We start from the raw sequence: 22,444 nt of genomic DNA on the forward strand, positions 1-22,444 counted from the left end.
ATTAGTCCCAAATATCTTATCATTACATTTCTCTTCCCGAGAGACCCATTATCTACTGCTGCTGCATTTTGACTATTCTAATACATCTCTAGTGTATCCCCTCTAATGTATATCTTAAATTCTCCAGCTTTTTACATATTTTACATATTTTCCTGATAGCGGATTAGCTTTAGCCCTACATTATTTTGATATTCTTCCCTGCACTTTTTCCAGTACTATATTAAAAAAAAACTTAAGCGCAGCAATTGTATACTAGAATTATGAAGCTAATAGCATCAGTCAGTCAGTCAGTCAATTTCTATAGCCATCCTACTCAGCCAAGTGACTTTGGCCAGGTTACAATTCTAACCTTATAAAGCAATTTTAAAAACACTAAAAGAATAAAACATCCACAAAATAAATAGAAACATAGAAGACTGACAGCAGAAAAAGACCTCATGATCCATCTAGTCTGCCCTTATACTATTTTCTGTATTTTATCTTAGGATGGATACATGTTTATCCCAGGCATGTTTAAATTCAGTTATTGTGGATTTATCTACCACGTCTGCTGGAAGTTTGTTCCAAGGATCTACTACTCTTTTAGTAAAAATATATTTTCTCATGTTGCTTTTGTATAAAGAATAGAATAGAATTTTATTGGCCAAGTGTGATTGGACACACAAGGAATTTGTCTTAATGCATATGCTCTCATCGTACATAAAAGAAAAAGTTACATTTGTCAATAATCATGTGGAACAACACTTAATGATTGTCATAGGGGTCAAATAAGCAATGAAGAAGCAATCAAGCTGTGGGGATTTATCAACTAACAGCAAAGCTAATTTAATATCAGTTATTTTACTAAAGATTCCCAAAACCTTTTGAATAGGGACTGTTTGTTGAGTCTTGTTTAAAATAATCACTGCAATTCCAAGATCCTTTTCACGGATCATGGATGAGTCTTTAAAAATTAGATTATGCTGAGCCGCAAATGTATGTCAATTCTTGTGTAGAATAGCGCTTACCAAATGTGAATAGTATGATGCAAACATATAGAGTACATTATTCCCTATTGAAGAAGTTGATATCTTGCACTCACATACAAGTAGGCAAGTAGGTTTTCACTCTGGGGGCAGCATCTGTATTGTGACACAATCTCTCCTTGAAATTCACATGCCTCCAATGTTAACTTTTAGGAATTCTGTTGAAGAAATGTCTATTCACCTTTCCAAATATGAAGGGTCATAGACCCTTCATATTCAGAAAGGGTTCAAAGACGGGCTACAAGAATGGTGGAAGGTCTTAAGCATAAAACGTATCAGGAAAGAATGAATGAACTCAATATGTATAGTCTGGAGGACAGAAGGATAAGGGGGGACATGATCGAAACATTTAAATATGTTAAAGAGTTAAATAATGTTCAGGAGGGAAGTGTTTTTAATAGGAAAGTGAACACAAGAACAAGGGGGCACAATCTGAAGTTAGTTGGGGGAAAGATCAAAAGCAACGTGAGAAAATATTATTTTACTAAAAGAGTAGTAGATCCTTGGAACAAACTTCCAGCAGACGTGGTTGGTAAATCTACAGTAACTGAATTTAAACATGCCTGGGACAAACATATATCCATTGTAAGATAAAATACAGGAAATAGTATAAGGGCAGACTAGATGGACCATGTGGTCTTTTTCTGCCGTCAATCTTCTATGTTTCTATGTCATTGAATGATTCCTTATTGGATTGTTCTCCTTTTTCCTCCCCTATTCATTTTTACTATCAAGGATGGGCACAGCATTCAAAAGAGCCATTTCTCCAAGTACCTCTGTTGAGAATATGAAGGCAACCGTGTCCTTGACAAGGCTGGCATGACTATTTTGAAATCTTTCTCTGGCTCTTTCTGTATATACATGCGTGTCCAGTTATTTTATTTCTCTTGACAATCTTTTCCCCACATGTATTATCCATGCATGAACTAAACGGGCAGAGACAACTGGGACAGAAACAACTGCATGAGCTTTGTGACTGTTTTAATGCTTGAGAGATAAATGCTTCTCTTGCATTAAATACTCTTTTCAACCCTTTGCACAATCTATTTTCATTGTGACTTAGGTGTTGCCCTTATTATTCCATTATTAATTGTTTTGTTGCAAACCACTTGGATAGACAATTGTAGGTGAAGCTACAGTATATAGAAATATAGAAAGTAGACGCATATACATCAAGTGCACTGATAATGCACAAGAACCGAGGCAACAGTACTTGCATTCTGACTTTGATAAGCAAACTGAAATTGGCAAAAGGAGGGAAATATTGGTCTTTATTAAACTATAAAATAAACACCAAAATTCTACTTCAGTCTGCCTTCTTGTTTTCAAGGAGGCAAAGATGCAGGCAAGATGGGTACATTCTCTTTGCAAGAGAAAATGACTTTTAAAATTCTTCTGTTAGCGAGTGGATGTCATCGTAATCATCATACAATAGAATTTATTTTTATTTAATTATTTTTTTTTAAAAAAAATCAATACTAGATGACTCTGGATAAAGGAAACCTCTGCTGGATTTGAAGGTCATTGAAAAAAATGTGTTTAAAATACAGCACTTCTAAAAAAAAGAGTACGGTAATTAGAATAGAATTGCCATCTCTCAGCTGAAAACATCTGGATGAACACTAGATGGCTGCAGTAAGTTAAAGTTGTCTGATTTCTAACTGCTGCCTTCTAATCGTCATCCAGATGTATGCAGTCCAGTTAAAGAAATGTATCTGAAAATGAGTATGAACGTTTATGATTTAAAAAGAAAAAAAGTGGATCAAAAAACATTCTAAGCCGTTACCTTGGAAGGAAATCCTAATCCTATTGTTCTTATTCAGATCTTATATATATATATATATATCTTAATAAAGAATATGCTTTGATTAGAAACATAGAAGACTGACGACAGAAAAAGACCTCATGGTCCATCTAGTCTGCCCTTATACTATTTCCTGTATTTTATCTTACAATGGATATATGTTTATCCCAGGCATGTTTAAATTCAGTTACTGTGGATTTACCAACCACGTCTGCTGGAAGTTTGTTCCAAGGATCTACTACTCTTTCAGTAAATTATATCACTATTGTTGCTTATAAACTGATTTTGTTTAGCAATTTTTAAAAACATTACAGAAAAGTCACGCCGTTTGCAGCCTTGCTTTTTGCAAAATAGTTTAGCAGAAAGTTCTTCCCGTTTGTTCTCTCCATGTATGTGACTTTTTTTCTTTCGTGTGTTGTACAAGTTTGAGTATTATACGTGTATGTGAATGTGTGTGTGTGAGAGAGAGAGAAGACAGGTGAGGTGGGGAGACCCTGGCTGGTCTTAGAAACATCACTTTGAGGAAAGGACCGACATTCCACCACGCATTGTCTCTGGTTGCCATGGTGTCTGTAATATTATTAGTTTCTGCTGACGTCAATCCTTCTGTGCCTCAATATTGGGGGAGGGTCTCCCTTTGAACAGCAGGAGACTCGTGCAGGGGTGGGGGCTTTTCATACTCCACTTTTTTTTTATCCAGCATGCTTAACTCTTTGGTTTCAGAAGTGTTGTTTCAAGAAGGACAATTGTTAATGCTGGTCAGGGGATTTGCAAGCTCATAGCAACTTTGAAATGAGAAGGCTGGGCCCCCAACTCCAAGTGGGGGGGGGGATATGTGCCTTGAAAGGGTTTCACAAAATCCTTCATCCTTCTCCATGTCCTTTTACTTTTTTGTCTTGAATTTAGATTTTGTAAAGCTTCATGGAGATGGAAAGTGCCATGTTACATAATAGGACGATGGAGCTCTCCTCCTCAGATGAATAGGAGCAGAGATTTGGTTTATTCTGATTCTTTGATTTTCACGACCCAGTTTTATTTTTTTTCCATCTCAGATCAAGGAAGTTCACAAAGGTCCTGGGTCTTATCGTGAACCATCAAATCATCTAAGCTGTCAGATTATATTTGGGTCCTTTCATTGGCAGGCAATCCGTTTCTTTAAGGCAGCTTCTCTGTCGTCAATTCATGATCTCAATAGGAATTCCCATAAGATTTTGGAGGATCTTCGTAAGAGGACTTGTTCCATTGCTGTTGTATCTTCTGTCTCCTCCAGACAAGCAGCATGAGGTGGAAATCCCAACCTCTGTTCCCAAAGAAAAAGACAAGGAGAAAAAGAAGCGGCCAATGTCACAGATCAGTGGTGTGAAAAAACTGATGCACGGCTCCAGCTTCAGTTGTGTTGCCATCCCTCGTTTCGGAGTAAAAACAGACCAGGAAGGGCCATTGGCTAAGGTGAGGAATGCCAGGCACCAGGAACTGGAACAGGAAAGCTGGCATGGTTCACAGCATTTTGTAGTTGTATATGCGTATTCTGACTTTTGTCTAAATGCACAATTGATGTTCAACATAAAGAAGTCCTTCCACCGAAGCATTTAAAAACAAGTTTCTAATCTCCAAGTTGCATAGCTTAACTGAAGAATCCTTTGAATGGAGAGCTATATTTTTTTCTCCCAGGTTTACAGATGACTTTGGAGGCTGTGGGGAGAGGGAGGGGATATGGAAGAGGTAGCATTAATTGTGGCTCCGCGGTTGTGGGATTCCCTTTAGTTGCTTCCTGCTGAGCCGTAAGCAAAAACTCTTTTCTTTGTGAGAATAATTGTGCTGCTTGTTACGTGCAGGGAAACCTGCCAATTCCGTGTTATTTTAATTGCTTCGTGTTTCATTCTTATTGTAGTGTTTTTAAACCTGCTGTAAAACATCTTGATAATAATTTGATTGTTCTTTTGATTGGTGGGAGAGAGAAAAAGAAGGGCGTCTGGCAGGGGCAGCTCAGAGGCGGAAAGGAAGACGGGATTCTTTAGGGAAATGGAGGGAGGGAGAAATCCAGAGGGCGATGTTGGAACTCGAATAAGAACTGAGAATAGCCCGAAAGAACTATTATCTGAATGAGTGATGAAATGGAAAAATAGAGAACGAAAACAGGAAAAATAAGGGGAGGGCAGTGGGAGATGAAAGCATATTTACAGAAGACAAATTGAATGGTTTAGGAGCAAAGGAAATAAAGAAAATACAAGGAAATGGAAAGATACCGAGACAAGAAAAAATACAAGAACATGGCTTCACACACACACACACACACACACACTGTGTATATGTGTGAATATGCACTGCTCAAAAAAATAAAGGGGACACTTAAACAACGCAGTATAACTCCAAGTAAATTAAACTTCTGTGAAATCAAACTGCCCACTTAGGAAGCAACACTGATTGACAATCAATTTCACATGCTATTGTGTACATTCATCTTTGTATAGAACAAAGTATTCAATGAGAAGATTTCATTCATTCAGATCGAGGGTGTGTTCTTTGAGCGTTCCCTTTATTTTTTGGAGCAGTATATCAAAATTTAGGAGCCGTATACAGTATTCCCATTTCAGTCTTTGCAATACAACTTTGGTAAGTGCTATTCCCCTTTCAATTGAGCCCAATATATTGTGAATCAGTTCACCTAATCATGCAAGGTATCACAGTTGCCGAAAGTCAGTTTGAGGGTTTTGATACATTTTCTCCTGCTTATTTTAATTGTCTTCCTACTGAAAATTTTAGTAATGTTTTATATGCTGTTCAGTTATGCCAGGTCAGTCTTCTTATTTGGAGAGGCAGGGGGCAGTTTGCTTCTACTTTTTTTACTTGGCGGAGCCCAACGTTGTAGCAACACCTTTTCTTGCCAACCCCTTTAGGAACTAGAAGATGTTAACAAATGGGGCCTTGATGTATTCAAGATTGCAGAGTATTCTGGCCATCGCCCACTAACAGTCATCATGTACAGCATCTTCCAGGTGAGCAGACTCTTTTTCGCCAAAAAGTATCAGGTTCACAAAGTTGTTATTGAAATTTATTTATTTATTAGATTTGTATGCCGCCCCTCTCCATAGACTCGGGGCGGCTCACAACATACAATAGAACAATTCACAACAAATCTAATAAATAAATAAAAAAACATTAAAAAACCCCATTATTAAACCAGACATACACACAGATATACCATACATAAATTGTATAGGCCCGGGGGAGGGGGAGAATGCCTCAATTCCCCCATGCCTGGCGGCAGAGGTGAGGTTTAAGGAGTTTACGGAAGGCAAGGAGGGTGGGGGCAGTTCTAATCTCAGGGGGAGCTGGTTCCAGAGAGTCGGGGCCGCCACAGAGAAGGCTCTTCCCCTGGGACCCGCCAGACGACATTGTTTAGTCGACGGGACCCAGAGAAGGCCAACTCCGTGGGACCTAATCGGTCGCTGGGATTCGTGCGACAGAAGGCGGTCCCGGAGATATTCTGGTCCGATGCCATGAAGGGCTTTATAGGTCATAACCAACACTTTGAATTGTGACCGGAAATTGATTGGCAACCAATGCAGACTGCGGAGTGTTGGTGTAACATGGGCATACCCGGGGAAGCCCATGATTGCTCTCGCAGCTGCATTCTGCATGAATGTCAAAAGCTAAATGACAGAGGAGAGATACTGCATTTTTACCATTAAACAGAGCAATTGGCCTGGAAGAAGAATCCAAAGAAGTAGTTCAGTCTATATGCATATTGATTGCTCAATAACGTTGTTATTATATAGAACGTAACCTATTTGGGTGTTGCCATACAGTAGCTAACTATGTTAGTTTGTATAAATGTAAAGACTGTACCTTTAAGGAAATATTACTGGTTGGCCATAAGAGGGCGCCAACACCGTTCCCTTTGGGGGGAGTTACTTTGTTAGAGATATATTTTGCGGTGAGCTCTATTCTTGCTGTGTGCATGGTTTGTAAACTACTAGAGTATTATATTGTTGATTCTGAATATTTGTAAATAATAATACTGTTGTATACACGTTGATACTAAGTCTGAGTCATTGTCGGGCTAACCCACATTTCCTACACCACAACAACTCTGCTTAATGTGTGTTGAAGGTTTTGTACCGAGACATACAGTCATACCTCGTCTTACGAACCTAATTGGTTCCAGGGGGAGGTTCGTAAGACGAAAGGTTCGTAAGACGAAACATTGTTTCCCATAGGAAACAATGTAAAGTCAATTAATCTGTGCAACCAAAACCCCCCCCCCCCCGCAAAAAAAACGCTGCCGCCCGGCTGTCACCTTTTAAAACAGCCTGGGGGCTTCTCAGCGACCTCCAGAACGCAGAACGCCAAACCCGAACTTCCGGGTTCGGCATTCGGGAGGCCACCAAGAAGCCCCCAGGCTGTTTTAAAAGGTGACAGCTGGGCGGCGGGGCTTCCCAGCAGCCTCCGAACGCCGAACGCGGAAGTTCGGGTTTGGCGTTCGGCTTCGGGAGACGGCTGGGAAGCCGCCCGGCTGTTTTAAAAGGTCACAGCCGGGCTGGGGGGCTCCCCAGCAACCTCCCGAACCCCGAACGCGGAAGTTCAGCAAAAGTTCGGGGTTAGGGAGGTTGCTGGGAAGCCCCCCAGCCCGGCTGTGACCTTTTAAAACAGCCAGGCGGCTTCCCAGCCGTCTCCCGAAGCCGAACACCAAACCCGAACTGCCGCGTTCGGTGTTCGGAGGCTGCTGGGAAGCCCCACAGCCCGGCTGTCACCTTTTAAAACAGCCGCGCGGCTTCCCAGCTGCCTCCGAACGGTTTAGAAAAAATTTGCCTCTTCTTACGAACTTTTTTCGTGTTACGAACGCCAAACCCGAACTTCCGCTTTCGGTGTTCGGAGGCTGCTGGGAAGCCCCCCAGCCCGGCTGTCACCTTTTAAAACAGCCGGGGGCTTCCCAGCAGCCTCCCGAACGCCGAACCCGGAAGTTCGGGTTTGGCGTTTGTAACACGAAAAAAGTTCGTAAGAAGAGGCAAATTTTTTCTGAACCCCGGGTTCGTATCTCGAGTTGTTCGTAAGACGAGGGGTTCGTATCTTGAGGTACCACTGTACTAACAAACGTAATGCAGGTACATTGGGTAAATAATGTTTTAGACACTAATGGTTACTTCCACACTGCTCTGAAGCCTTAACTTTTTGTATCACTGTATTGCATTATTTATTGTTGTAAGCCGCCCAGAGTCCCATAGGATTGGGCAGCCTAGAAGTCAATTAAATTAAATTAACACATTTCATTGTTATGCCACATAAATCCCAGCAGCCAATCAGGTCCCACAGAGTTGGCCTTCTCTAGGTCCCGTCGACCAGACAATGTCGTCTGGCGGGGCCCTGGGGAAGAGCCTTCTCCGTGGCAGCCCCAGCCCTCTGGAACCAGCTCCCTCCTGAGATTCGGACTGCCCCCACCCTCCCCGCCTTTCGCAAGAGCTTGAAGAACTATCTATGTCACCAGGCGTGGGGCAACTAGCATATGCCCCCCCTTCTGACCATTAAAAGTTATGTGTGGGTATGATTGTAATATTGTTGATTGTGTATTACTGTTTGTTTTTAGGATAATGGGTTTTAGCCATAGTTTTAATTATTAGATTTGTACTTATATTGTGTTGTTGTTGTTGTGAGCTGCACCGAGTCTCCGGAGAGGGGCGGCATACAAGTCTAATAAATTATTATTATTATTATTATTATTATTATTATTATTATTATTATTATTATTACTTTGCAAGAGCATCATCATTTATTTATTTATCTATTTATCTATTTATCTGTTTGTTTATCTATCTATCTATCTATTTATCTATTTATCTATCTATCTATCTATTTATTTATTTATTTATTTATTTATTTATTTATTTATTCAATTTTTATGCCACCCTTCTCTTTAGACTCAGGGCGGCTTACAACATGTTAGCAATAGCACTTTTTAACAGAGCCAGCCTATTGCCCCCACAATCCAGGTCCTCATTTTACCCACCTCGGAAGGATGGAAGGCTGAGTCAACCTCAAGCCAGTGATGAAATTTGAACCGTTGATAGTCTTGGAAATTGTAGGGTATCTTTTTTTTAGGAACTATGGCTAGTGTAAGAGATTTATTCTCTCATTGGCTAGTTCTGAAATCTCAAGAGAAAGGCAAATTTTGGTTTGATGAGTTCTCCCTCCAGCTCTTCTTTTCCCACTTCCCCCGATGATTCGACTAAGAGGGTCATAGCAGCTTCCTTCTGTATTTGTCCACATTGTAGGAAAGGGACTTGCTGAAATCTTTTCACATTCCTGCGGACACCTTCATCACATTCATGATGACCCTGGAAGATCATTATCATGCTGATGTTGCCTACCACAACAACATTCACGCAGCTGATGTCGCCCAATCCACACACGTATTGCTTTCAATGCCAGCTCTGGAGGTGAGTCTACAGAAAGGATTTTTGGGGGGAAGCTTCGAAAAAGGCTGGGGGGAAAAGAGGGAATTTCTCCATTGTTCTGCCATAAGACATGAGGCCAGTAGTTTATAGAATAATGGAATTATTTATTTTATTTTTATTTATCTGTTTTGTCAAGTATGTGAAGATGTAATAATATTTATATACCTGATACTAGTAAAAGAAAAAATTAGAAAAAAGCATTAGAAATAATAATATTCATATACATGAAACGAGTAAAAAATAAAGAAACATTAGGACAGGGGAGGGAAGGCACTCTGGTGCACTTATGCACGCCCCTTACTGACCTCTTAGGAAACAGGAAAGGTCAACAGTGGATAGTCTAAGAGTAAAGTTTTGGGGGTTAGGAGATGATACTACAGAGTCTGGTAGTGAGTTCCCTGCATCAACTACTCGGTTACTAAAGTTGTATTTACTGCGATCGATTTTGGAGCGGTTTACATTACGTTTGTATCTGTTGAGTGCTCGTGTGTTGTTGTGGTTGAAGCTGAAGTAGTCATTGACAGGAAGGATGTTGTAGCATATGATTTTATGGCTTATGCTTAGATCATGTTTAAGGCGACGTACTGTAGTTCTAAGGTTTCTAAACCTAAGATTGTAAGTCTAGTTTTGTAGAGTATTCGGTTGCGAGTGGAGGAGTGGAGGGCTCTTCTGGTAAAGTATCTCAGGACATTTTCTAGAGTGTTTATTATTATTATTATTATTATTATTATTATTATTATTATTATTATTTATTGGATTTGTATGCCGCCCCTCTCCGTAGACTCGGGGCGGCTAACAACAGTAATAAAAAACATCATATAAATCCAATACTAAAACAACTAAAAACCCTTATTGTAAAAACCAAACATCCCTACAAACAAACATAACATGCATCAATTGTAAAGGCCTAGGGAAAAAGAATATCTCATTTCCCCCATGCCTGACAGCAGAGGTGGGTTTTAAGGAGCTTACGAAAGGCAAGGAGGGTGGGGGCTATTCTAATCTCTGGGGGGAGTTGGTTCCAGAGGGCCGGGGCCGCCACAGAGAAGGCTTTTCCCCTGGGCCCCGCCAAACGACATTGTTTTGTTGACGGGACCCGGAGAAGGCCCACTCTGTGGGACCTAACCGGTCGCTGGGATTCATGCAGCAGAAGGCGATCTCGTAGATACCCTGGTCCGGTGCCATGAAGGGCTTTATAGGTGATGACCAACACTTTGAATTGTGTCCGGAAACTGATCGGCAACCAATGCAAACTGCGGAGTGTTGGTGTTACATGGGCATTTTTGGGAAAGCCCATGATAGCTCTCGCAGCTGCATTCTGCATGATCTGAAGTTTCCGAACATTTTTCAAATGTTTATGTCCAAAATGCAGTGTGGGTTCCAGACTGATGACCTGTTTTATAGCATCATAGGGTTGAAAGCAACCTTGGGGGTCTTCAGGTTCAATTCCCTGTTTGAAGTAACTTCCTATATACACTGAAAAGGGTGAGAAAGGTCATATCTAGTGCTCCATTCATATATTTATTGGTTTCTTTCATCTTTTCCAATAATGTTTCTCCTCCTTTTGTTCTCCTAGGCTGTTTTCACTGACCTGGAGATTTTGGCTGCCATTTTTGCAGCTGCTATCCATGATGTTGACCATCCTGGCGTTTCTAACCAGTTCCTGATAAATACCAGTGAGTGAATCACCTTTAATATCAAATTGCATTTATTCTTCAGGATATTAATACTGTCTGCAGTCAAATCTGTCTCGGGTCTTATCCATGTGTCTTAGGGTTGCATCTTACATGTCTACTTTCCAGTATTTATGCCAATATGAAAGACGGACCCAGAATTATTGTGACTAAGCAATAGAGGTGGCAAATTTGCTATAGCAGAGAGCAATTTTGGGGGGCAAAAAATGATGTCTGATAGAAGTGGAAGCTCAGCTGGACTTCCTAAAATCACCCAATGCTACATTGGGTGATTTTGGGAAGTCCAGCTGAGCTTCCACTTCTATCAGACATCATTTTTTGCCCCCAAAAATTGCTCTCTGCTATATGACAAGCCAGGGCTGGAGGACTCCAGGTCCTCTTGTAAGATGAAATATTTTATGTAAGAGGATTTCAAGGTCAATCTTCATTTCTTATTTTAACGGTCTGTCCTACTAATGCTGAAATGTTGGAGGACGGAGAGGTTGATATTCCCATGGCAAAAATTTATTTGTTTATTTATTTATTTATTGGATTTGTATACCACCCCTCTCCGTGGACTCGGGGCAGCTCACAACATGTCAATCAAACAATATACAAATTACAATCGGATCCAATTAATGTAGATAATTTACTAAAATCATTATAAAAACTAAATATCACAATCGTTCATTCAATGCAACCAAACATAGTAAACATTCATTGGTCAGAGGCTGAGATCTAATGACCCCAAGCCTGGTGGCATAAATAAGTTTTCAAGTTCTTTTGGAAGGCGAGGAGGGTGGAAGCAGTGCGAATCTCCGGGGGGAGCTGATTCCAGAGGGCCGGGGCCCCCACAGAGAAGGTCCTTCCCCTAGGCCCCACCAAGAAGCATTGTCTAGTTGACGGGACCTGGAGAAGGCCGACTCTGTGGGACCTAACCGGAAATACTCTAGAAGAGGTCCTCTGGAAATGATATACTTTATGGATAGATCTCAATTTCCAGAAGAATGGAAATCAAGTGATTTGCTTTTTCACTATGAGTTCTAAATATTGAGGCTGAGCTCTCAGTATTTGCAATATTGTAGAGCAGTGATTCTCAACCTTTTCTTCACCACGGGCCCTTTTTAAATAACTTTTGTGGCCATAGCCATGGACTACCAAGACTTGATTGAAATTATAACATTTCTTCAAGCATTCACAGACCTTCTATAACATGGCAACCTCCAGGGGTCCATGGATCACACAGGTTGAGAAGTACTGTTCTCCCCCTGCTGCTACCACCTTACTTCTGATGGGAGGATATCCCCATAAGCCACCAATGGTTTGGGACAAAATTTCAAAGAGATACCCAGGCTGTAGATCTCTTCTTAAAGCCGCATTTATCTATAGCAGGGATGGTGAACCTTTTTTTCCTCGGGTGCCGAAAGAGTGTGGGTGTGCAGTATCTTGCATGCGTGACTGCCCACATCCATAATTCAATGCCTGGGAAGGGTCCAAAACAGCTTCACTCAACCCCCAGAGGCTCTCTGGAGGCTGGAAATAGCCTATTTCCCAACTTCTGGTGGGCCCAATAGACGTCTCCAGAGATGGGAGATGGTAAAAACGCCCTCCTCCATCCCCGCGGTGGCTCTCTGGAAGCCAAAACACCCTCCCAAAGCCTCTGAGCGAGCCAAAAATCAGCTGGCCAGCACAAACATGCACATTGGAGCTGAGCTAGGGCAACAACTCGCGTGCCAGCAGATATGGCTCTGCGTGCCACCTGTGGCACCCGTGGCACAGGTTCGCCATCACTGATCTATAGTAAGAGTAGAGTATCACAGATAAATTTTGGAGTGGCCATCTTAAACTGCTTAATTCTTGAAAAAAATGTGGAGCAAGTGGTTAATTCTGTTGAATTAAAGCACTGACTTTTCATATGCTTCTAAAGTTGTTTCAGTACCTATTAATGTAGACATAGGAACTGTTTCCGTCAAGCTCTTCTACGGTTTAACCAGGGCTAAAACTTACTACAAGGAATGCAAACTCAGGGATCAGCATTAAGTTTGAGGAAAGTGGGAGGCCGTGACACACAAAATAAAAGGCAGAGTAATTTGACACGGAAAGTTTTGAGGCCAAAAGTAAACTGATTAGAAAACTCATATTATGTAACCTGCATGTCCACGGACGATTTTGCTACCTGCCCAGGTGCAGTAACAGAATTGCACTGGGCTCCGCTAGCACTCGGAGCCACGGGGGCGAGCACACGTCACCATTCCACCTTAACAGCCCACTTCTGCAAGGAAGTATTCCTGATGATGGGTTATGAGTGTGCAGTGCATTTAAACAACGTGTCAAATACCTGGAAGTTCCAACGAGGGCATCTGCTCTACTCAAGAACATTTTTCTGAACAGTCAAGCCTCTTTTTACAAATCGGAAAGATACTTACCCACATAAGAGTTTCCAAATTCCAAGGGGTGGTAACTTTAGCCTGCTTCAATGTTTTCTCCCCATTGCAATTTGGAGGGCCAATACAATACAATTTCCTATGATCTGAGAATTTGCCCCAGTGGACAAGGAGTTGTTGAAAACTATAGCTCATGTCAAGCTACAATTACGATGCCTAAGGACTTAGGGATCTACTTTATCTCTCCTTACCTGGTAAAACACCCAAGAGATTCTGGTCTATTTTATGTACCTTTGTTATCAGATCAGTATCTGTATCATATCAGATCAGCCCTTCACTCCTCCACTCGAAACAGAATATCCTACGAAAATAGACTAACAATCCTGGGTCTAGAAAGCTTAGAACTACGGCGCCTAAAACACGATTTAAGTATTGCCCACAAGATCATATGCTGCAACGTCCTACCCGTCAATGACTACTTCAGCTTCAACCGCAATAACACAAGAGCACGCAACAGATTCAAACTTAATATTAACCGCTCCAAACTTGACTGTAAAAAATATGACTTTAACAATCGAGTTGTCGAAGCATGGAACTCATTACCGGACTCAATAGTGTCAACCCCTAAGCCCCAACATTTCTCCCTTAGACTCTCCACGATTGACCTCTCCAGGTTTCTAAGAGGTCAGTAAGGGGCGTACATAAGTGCACTAGTGTGCCTTTCGTCCCCTGTCCAATTGTCTTTCCTTTATCTCAGTATGATTCAATCTCCTTGAATGTAGCTAAATTGTGTTATAATCTCTGGTAAAATTAGTCAAATTTGATTAGTCACTGAAAAACCCACCACAATTGTAAAATTCATCTTGTTTAGTTTTTATTTTATTTTTATTTGCAATGTGTTAACGTTTGCAGTTCTGTCAGTGACCGTAATGTAAATAGTCATGTTATTCATAAATTAGTAGGAGTGCAAAACCAGGGTTGTACCAGAGATCAGTATGTAAGATCACCTAAGTTTATTTTTAAATCAGAGCAAAGGCCTGTGTAATTCAGCATCTTTTGGAAGATACCTAGTAATCAGCACTCATATGATAAGCCACAATGATCTAACATCAGCTGCAAATGGGCTTATTTGACACCTAATATTTAAGCTGAAGTTTAGAATACAAAATGTAAAAAAAGAATGAGCTGAACAAGTTCATTCTTGTTCAAATAATAAGAAATTATTTAGTAAGGGTGCAGATACGTCAAAGGCTTTTGGTATGTTCTTTCAAACCCATACGTAAACTTTTTAGCTTACTTCCCTATTTCTTACCAAACTAAACAATTGCCACAATCTTAAATACTGCCTGCAAGGCTGCCTTTTAAACTAATGATGCTCCTCTATTGTCTCCTTCCTTCCCTATTTATTTTTATTTGTAGATTCAGAACTGGCATTAATGTATAATGACGCATCGGTGTTGGAAAACCATCATTTGGCAGTAGGATTCAAACTCTTACAAGAAGAAAACTGTGATATTTTCCAGAATCTCTCTAAAAAACAACGGCAAATGCTCCGGAAAATGGCCATTGACATGGTGAGAAGCCTTGTGGGTCATGGTTATAATTCTGAATGAATCACAATATTTCAAGTGAGATGACAGTTGTTTATTGAAATGCATGAGACTGATTATTTTGATGTTGAAAACTGTTTCAAGAAGATTATTGTTTAAGAATAAATTAATCACATACCGGTAGTTAAGGAATTAGGAGGAGATTTTACTATTTTAAAAGCTTGGCTGACCTGTTTGAAAGAAAAGTTCCTTTATCTCTTGGGAAGTTTACATTTTTGCTAAGTTTATGTCCTTCTCTTAGGAAGTTTCTGTTGTATCATTTCTAATCCCCTGAAAAAATAATTGCTAGTCAAATATAATGGAAATTCAGATATTATTGCGGATTCATCGCTTGTGGGGGTGAATTTATACAGTTGCATTTGGTACTTAAAGGCCATTCTAACCCTCATCAGGATTTAGATAATGACATGAAAATCTAATGATCATTTTTATAATTGGGGCTCTAATCAGAAAAAAGCTATTTATCATTAATAGAGAATAGAATAGAATGAATAGAATAGAATTTATTGGTGAATGAGACCCAAGTACAACTAAAGCTATTAATCAAAGATGTCTGTCAAACACACAAGCTGGTGTCCATGATCACGTGATTGAAGCCCCATTCCATTTCTACATTTGTCATTTGTAGCATGGCCACCATTTTGGCTTTTGTAAAGAATATGACGAAAATGAAATTAAAAAATACGTTGTGTGCGCTGAAACTAAAAATCCATCCAAACAGCTGCTTTAACATTGTGAACTGGCACAAAAGTATGGCAGCATAAATTGTTCCATCACAAGAAGTTACTCTCTAGTTATTCTAGGAACAAGCAGTGCTATTGGTAATTTTAAGATGGGGCAAATTAAAGAGAGCAAACGGTTGCTCAGTTTCCATTCCCACCTGCTAGGTGGGAAGAATAATGCCCTATTTTTCTCCAGGATATTGGAATGGGTTTTATTTACAGGTAGTGGTCCTTAACAATTGGGAATAGAAAGTCTGTTGTTAAGTAACATGGTTATAAATTGAAAAAACACAAGACTGCATTGCTGTTCCAGTTGCTATTGTTGAATGGAGACTGTGAGGGTCATTAACAGGGATGGGCAGGACCTGGAAGGGGGGAAAAGCTGTTCCGGTGGTGGCAATGGAGTGCGTAGCCTCGCTCTGTTGTCGCCGGGCATGCACACAGCGTGCACACGCAACCGGAGCGATTCCGGCATCAAAAATTACCATTTTTTTGCTTCTGCACATGCGGGCAGTGGGGGGAGCCAGCAGGAGAGGCACTCGGTGAGCGAACGGTGTCGAGCACAGAAAAAGGCGGTGGATGGTGGCGTGGCAGAGCGGGCAGTGGGGGGAGCCAGCGCAAGAGGTGTGCGACGGGCGAATGGCAGCAAGCGCAGCAAAAGGTGGCGGGCAGCGGCATGGCAGAGCAGGTAATGGGGGGGAGCCGGTGTGAGAGGCGCAGGGGGCGATCAGTGGTGAGCAGGGTGAAAGGCGGCGGGCAGGGTGAACAGTGACGGGCAGCGGCGAGCAACCATTTACCTTATTTTTGCCTATTTCTGGGTTTTTTCGCTTCTGTGCATGCGCAGAAGCAAAAAAACCCAGAAACCTCTCACACACGCGTCCTCGCGCAAGATTCAGCTTCTGCGCATGCACAGAAGCAGAATTCTGTGCAGGTCCATGTGCACCCTATGCGTAGGGTGGGAATGGTGGCCCGACCCTGGTCATTAAGCCAGGGCCTCATGTGATTGCAATTTACACTTTCCTGCCAGCTTCCATGTTGATTTTGCTTGTTTGGAAACTGGCAGTGAGGATTATAAGTATGGAGCATGGGTGGCGCAGCAGGTAGAGTGCTGTACTGCAGGTCACTGAAGCTGACTTGTAGATCTGAAGGTCAGCGGTTCAAATCTCATCACCAGCTCAAGGTTGACTCAGCCTTCCATCCTTCCGAGGTGAGTAAAATGAGGACCCGGATTGTGGAGGCAGTAGCCTAGCTCTGTTAAAAAAGTGCTATTGCTAACATGTTGTAAGCCGCCCTGAGTCTAAGGAGAAGGGCGGCATAAAAATCAATCAAACAACCAAACAAATAAAGAAAGAAAGAAAGAAATTATAAACTGCAATCCTGTGACCATGGGATACAGTGCAATCAGAAGTGTGGACCAATTACCTGAAATGCAATAATATGACTGATGGAACACCGTGACAGCCATAACTTTGAGAATCTGTGGCATTACTTGGAACCTGAGAGTAGGCACCATTTGTTTAACACCATTGTAATTATTGTAACTTCAAACAAATGCGGTATGAATGGTTATTAAACAAGACCCACCTGTTTTGATGTCACCTACCTCTATTACGGTTGAGTGACACTAGCAATAGCAATAGCACGTAGACTTATATACCTGTACTGCTTCACAGTGCTTTACAGCCCTCTCTAAGTGGTTTACAGAGAGTCAATGTATTGCCCCCAACAATCTGGAAGGCTGAGTCATCCTTGAGCCTAGTGAACATAAGAACCTAAGAAGAGACATGCTGAATCAGGTTAAAGCCCATCGAGTCCAGCATTCCGTGTCACACAGTGGCCCACCAATTGTCCATGGGGATCTGGAGCAGAAAGAGAAGGGAACACCCTCCCTTTCCCCTGACCCCCAACAAATGGTACTCAAGGGAATCCTGCCTGCCTCAACCAACATAGAGGCGACACATGGACATCCTTTTCAATAACCATAATTGATGAAATTCAATCTGCCAAACTGCTGGCAGCCGGTGATCAGCAGAAGTAGCTTGCAGTACCGCATCTAACCATTGCGCCACCAAGTTATGTAATTATAATCAATTATTTGGTGCTTCACCTGAGCTGATGTAATGATTTTAAAAGCATATTGAAAATAAATACCTCTGGCCACCTTTATTGATCTTCACGTTAAACTTACTGCTACCATACTCTTCCTTTATTCCCCATATTTAAAGAATTTTCTTTGTTTAGAAAAGGTCTAGACCAGTGATGGCGAAACTTTTTTTCCTCGGGTGCCAAAAGAGCGTGTGCATGCACAATTGCACATGTGCGAGTGCCCACATCCATAATTCAATGCCTGGGGAGGGTGAAAACAACTTCCCCCACTCTCCAGAGGGCCTCTGGAGGCCAGAAATGGTCTGTTTCCCAATTTCTGGTGGGCCCAATAAGCTCAATCCACAATCTTCCCTGGAGCCGAGGGAGGGTAAAAACGCACTCCCCCACACATTCAAGTCTATGGAGGGGGGCGGCATACAAATCTAATAAATAATAATAAATAATAATAATCCCCTGTAGGTTTTCTGGAAGCCAAAAACACCCTCCCAGAGTCTCTGTGCGAGCCAAAAATTAGATGGCCGGCACACACATGCACGTTGGAGGTGAGCTAGGCCAACAGGTCGCATGCCAGCAGATATGGCCCTGTGTGCCACCTATGGCACATGTGCCATAGGTTCGCCATCACTGGTCTAGACTCTAGAGATACAGTAAAGAACCCCCAAATGACCTGATATGTGCTGTGATAAATGCCAGATTGCCAGTGCCCATAGACTGAATGCAGGGGTAGCATACCAAGAGGAATCGGGTTCTGATAGTGCTGGGGTCACTGGCAAAGTGCTAGAAATTGTATGCAGAAGGGCTTAGATTGAGAGGAGATGGTAAGTATCCCTGTAACACTGAATCAACTAATGACAAAGTGAAGTGAGTTCAGCTGTGGGCTGAGATAAACTAAAGATAATGTGAGGGATCTCCTTAAAAATGGCTAATTGGGCATCTTCAAGCCACCATTAGAAGTCTATTGGATGAATCCTATGAAAATTGAATTGAATTGAATACAGTAGTACCTCTACTTATGAACTTAATTCATTCCGTGACCAGGTTCTTAAGTAAAAAAAAGTTTGTAAGAAGAAGCAGTTTTTCCCATAGGAATCAATGTAAAAGCAAATAATGTGTGCGATTGGGGAAACCACAGGGAGGGTGGAGGTCCTGTTTCCTCCCAGGAGATTCCTAGAGAGGCCCCACGGAGGTTTCTCCCTGCCTTTTCCAGCCCTTTTTCATCCCAGAAGATTTCTAGAGAGGCCCCGTGGAGGCTTCCCCCTGCCTTTTCCAGCCCTTTTTCCTCCCAGAAGATTTCTAGAGAGGCCCCGTGGAGGCTTCCCCCTGCCTTTTCCAGCCCTTTTTCCTCCCAGGAGATTCCTAGAGAGGCCCCATGGAGGCTTCTCCCTGCCTTTTCCAGCCCTTTTTCCTCCCAGGAGATTACTAGAGAGGCCCCATGGAGGCTTCTCCCTGCCTTTTCCAGCCCTTTTTCCTCCCAGGAGATTCCTAGAGAAGCCCCATGGAGGCTTCTCCCTGCCTTTTCCAGCCCTTTTTCCTCCCAGGAGATTCCTAGAGAGGTCCCATGGAGGCTTCTCCCTGCTTTTTCCGGTTACAGTTTCGGAGGCTCTGGTTTGTAAGTGGAAAATGGTTCTTGAGAACAGGCAAAAAAATCTTGAGCCCCTGGTTCTTATCTAGAAAAGTTTGTAAGTACAGTAGAAATATTCTCAGGTAGAGGTAGCACTGTACTTTATTCGGCCAAGTGTGATTAGACACACAAGGAATTTGCCTCTTGTACAGAAGCTCCCAGTATACAGACAAAGTGACAGAATAATGACCATCATCATCATCATCATCATCATCATATCAATAAAAGTGCGGATTAAATAAAATAAGATAATAAGAAGGATAAATAATAATATTCCAGCCATACTACATGAGTAAATATACATAGACATTAAACAGCACTGTGAGAATTAGATATTCAGCAGAGTGATAGTTGAGTAATAGAAAAAAATGATGGCAGAATGGTGGGAAAAGGAGAAAGGTTCAAAAGATGAGAATGAAAAAAGTAGGATCTGGTACAGAGTTGAAGAATACAGGAAGGAAAATGAATGTGCATGCTTGATTATGAATGAAAAGATTAAAATGTATGTCAGTATGAATTGGTGTCATCTAGTGGTGGTGGATGCATATGAAAATAAGAATCCATGTGTTGGTGACAGTTCATGTTACACTCTTCCAAATAGTAATAACATCAGACCCAGGGATTAGCTTTGGGGGGAAATGTATTTGTTTGTTTGTTTGTCTGTCAAACATGTATAGGATAGTAGTAGTTTGTATAAACATAACATAAGTCTTCAGAGAGGGGCGGCATACAAATCTAATAAATATTATTATTATTATTATTATTATTATTATTATTATTATTATTATTATTGACAAATGTATCTTTTTCTTTTATGTACACTGAGAGCATATGCACCAAGACAAATTCCTTGTGTGTCCAATCACACTTGGCCAATAAAATTCTATTCTATTATTATTATTATTATTATTATTATTATTATTATTATTATTATTATTATTATCATCATCATCATCATCATCATCATCATTATTATTATTATTGTGTAAAAAGTAACTATAAAAGAGGACAATAGGACAGTAGGACAGGGGCGGTAGGCACAGTGGTGAACCTATGCACGCCCCTTACAGACTTCTTAGAAAAGGGGAGCGGTCGATTGCAGACAGTCTAAGGTCAAAGTTTTGGGGGGTTGGGGAAGAAACCACAGAGTCAGGTATTACATTCTGTTGTGGTTGGCTCTGGCCCAGCTCCTGCCCCAAGGAATGTGGAGGTGGATGCAGGGGAAACATCAACATGTCATAGGCCTGTTTTATTGCCGACAGAGTCAGGTAGTGCAGTTTCCTCGGATGAAGAAGAAGGTGAGGGCGACTTGGAAGAGGGGGGCTTGGCACACAGCCCAGGAAGCCAATCTCCATTATCTTCAGTCGATTCGGATGCAGAAGTCTTGGACCCACACAGGCACAGAGTTATGCGTAGAAGAGACCAATTGAGGACATATTACAGGAGATAAGAGAGGCCACCTGTGTTTGGGTGGGGCTCTAGTAATTAGAGCTGCTGATACAAATAGCAGCGTGTTGGTTTGGCTGTTGTGGAAGATTATCTGATCGCAGTTCTTCAGGACAGTGTTTTGCTGTTTTCCGGACTTTCTTTGTTGATTTTTCACACCTTTGAGACCAAAGCAGAGCAAAGTGTGTGTGTCTCACTTCGTTGGAAGAAAGAGGGCTGTGACTTTTCTTCACAGCTGCTAGCTAAGTACTTAAGGACTGATTAAGGGAATTGTACAGCCTACAAGGTTGTTTTGGGACGAGTGCTCTTTGCAATACAAAAAGGGTGCTTTGTTTCTTTTGAATTTTGTGATAAAAAAACATTGTTTTGAATTTTCAAACGTGTGTGTGTCTGAAATTTGTACCCTTGAATTTTCGGGAGGCTCCTACCAGAGAGCCCGGCAGAACACATTCCAGGCATTGATCACTCTATTGTTGAAGTCATATTATCTGCAGTTGAGTTAGGAACAGTTTACATTTAGTTTGAATCTACAGTGGAACCCCGACATAAGAGCTGCTCTACTTAAGAGCAACTCGAGATAAGAGCTGGGAGGGGAGAGATATTTTTGTTCTACTTACAAGCCCAAATTCGAGATACAAGCGCCAAGGAGCTGTCTCCTGAAGCCAAACGCTAACTTCCGTGTTCGGCTTCAGGAGACAGCTGCGAAGCGGCGCGCGTGTTTTAAAAGGTTGCAGCCGGCCTGGGGGGCTCGGGGGGGTGCTTGCAGCTTTCTTTCTTGCTCTTTTTCTTTCTCTCTTTTACCTTCCCTTCCTCTATTTCTTCTTTTCTTTCTCCTTCCCACCTTCTTCCCTCTCTCCCTCCCTTCACTCATTCCTCTCTTACTCTCCCCTTTCATAAGTTTCCTTGCTTCCTTCCTCTGTTCCTGTCCCTTCCCCCTTTCTTTCTTTCTTTCTTTCTTTCTTGCTCTTTTTCTTTCTCTCTTTTACCTTCCATTCCTCTATTTCTTCTTTTCTTTCTCCTTCCCACCTTCTTCCCTCCCTCCCTCCCTCCCTTCACTCATTCCTCTCTTACTCTCCCCTTTCATAAGTTTCCTTGCTTCCTTCCTCTGTTCCTGTCCCTTCCCCCTTTCTTTCTTTCTTTCTTTCTTTCTTTCTTGCTCTTTTTCTTTCTCTCTTTTACCTTCCATTCCTCTATTTCTTCTTTTCTTTCTCCTTCCCACCTTCTTCCCTCCCTCCCTCCCTTCACTCATTCCTCTCTTACTCTCCCCTTTCATAAGTTTCCTTGCTTCCTTCCTCTGTTCCTGTCCCTTCCCCCTTTCTTTCTTTCTTTCTTTCTTTCTTGCTCTTTTTCTTTCTCTCTTTTACCTTCCCTTCCTCTATTTCTTCTTTTCTTTCTCCTTCCCACCTTCTTCCCTCCTTCCCTCCCTTCACTCATTCCTCTCTTACTCTCCCCTTTCATAAGTTTCCTTGCTTCCTTCCTCTGTTCCTGTCCCTTCCCTCTTTCCTTCCTTCCTTCCCACCCTCCGTCCATTCAGTCACCCATTCCTCTCTTGATCGCTTAAAGCCGGTCCCTGGTGCAAAAAGGGTTGGGGACCTCTATCC

The 22,444-nt window shown here is 41.8% G+C and overlaps 1 protein-coding gene across 1 annotated transcript in view; it reads left to right on the forward strand.

Annotated features, from left to right (window-relative positions):
* PDE4C (phosphodiesterase 4C) overlaps positions 1-22,444 on the forward strand; it is a 316,116-nt gene that overhangs the window by 281,599 nt on the left and 12,073 nt on the right. Inside the window, exons 10-14 of the mRNA XM_070747975.1 lie at positions 4,100-4,278; positions 5,727-5,825; positions 9,099-9,263; positions 10,858-10,957; positions 14,758-14,912. Of these exons, the coding sequence (XP_070604076.1) occupies positions 4,100-4,278; positions 5,727-5,825; positions 9,099-9,263; positions 10,858-10,957; positions 14,758-14,912 (698 nt within the window). The remainder of the gene's footprint in view (positions 1-4,099; positions 4,279-5,726; positions 5,826-9,098; positions 9,264-10,857; positions 10,958-14,757; positions 14,913-22,444) is intronic.

Source organism: Erythrolamprus reginae, chromosome 1, assembly GCF_031021105.1.
Source record: "Erythrolamprus reginae isolate rEryReg1 chromosome 1, rEryReg1.hap1, whole genome shotgun sequence".
NCBI lineage: Eukaryota > Metazoa > Chordata > Lepidosauria > Squamata > Dipsadidae > Erythrolamprus > Erythrolamprus reginae.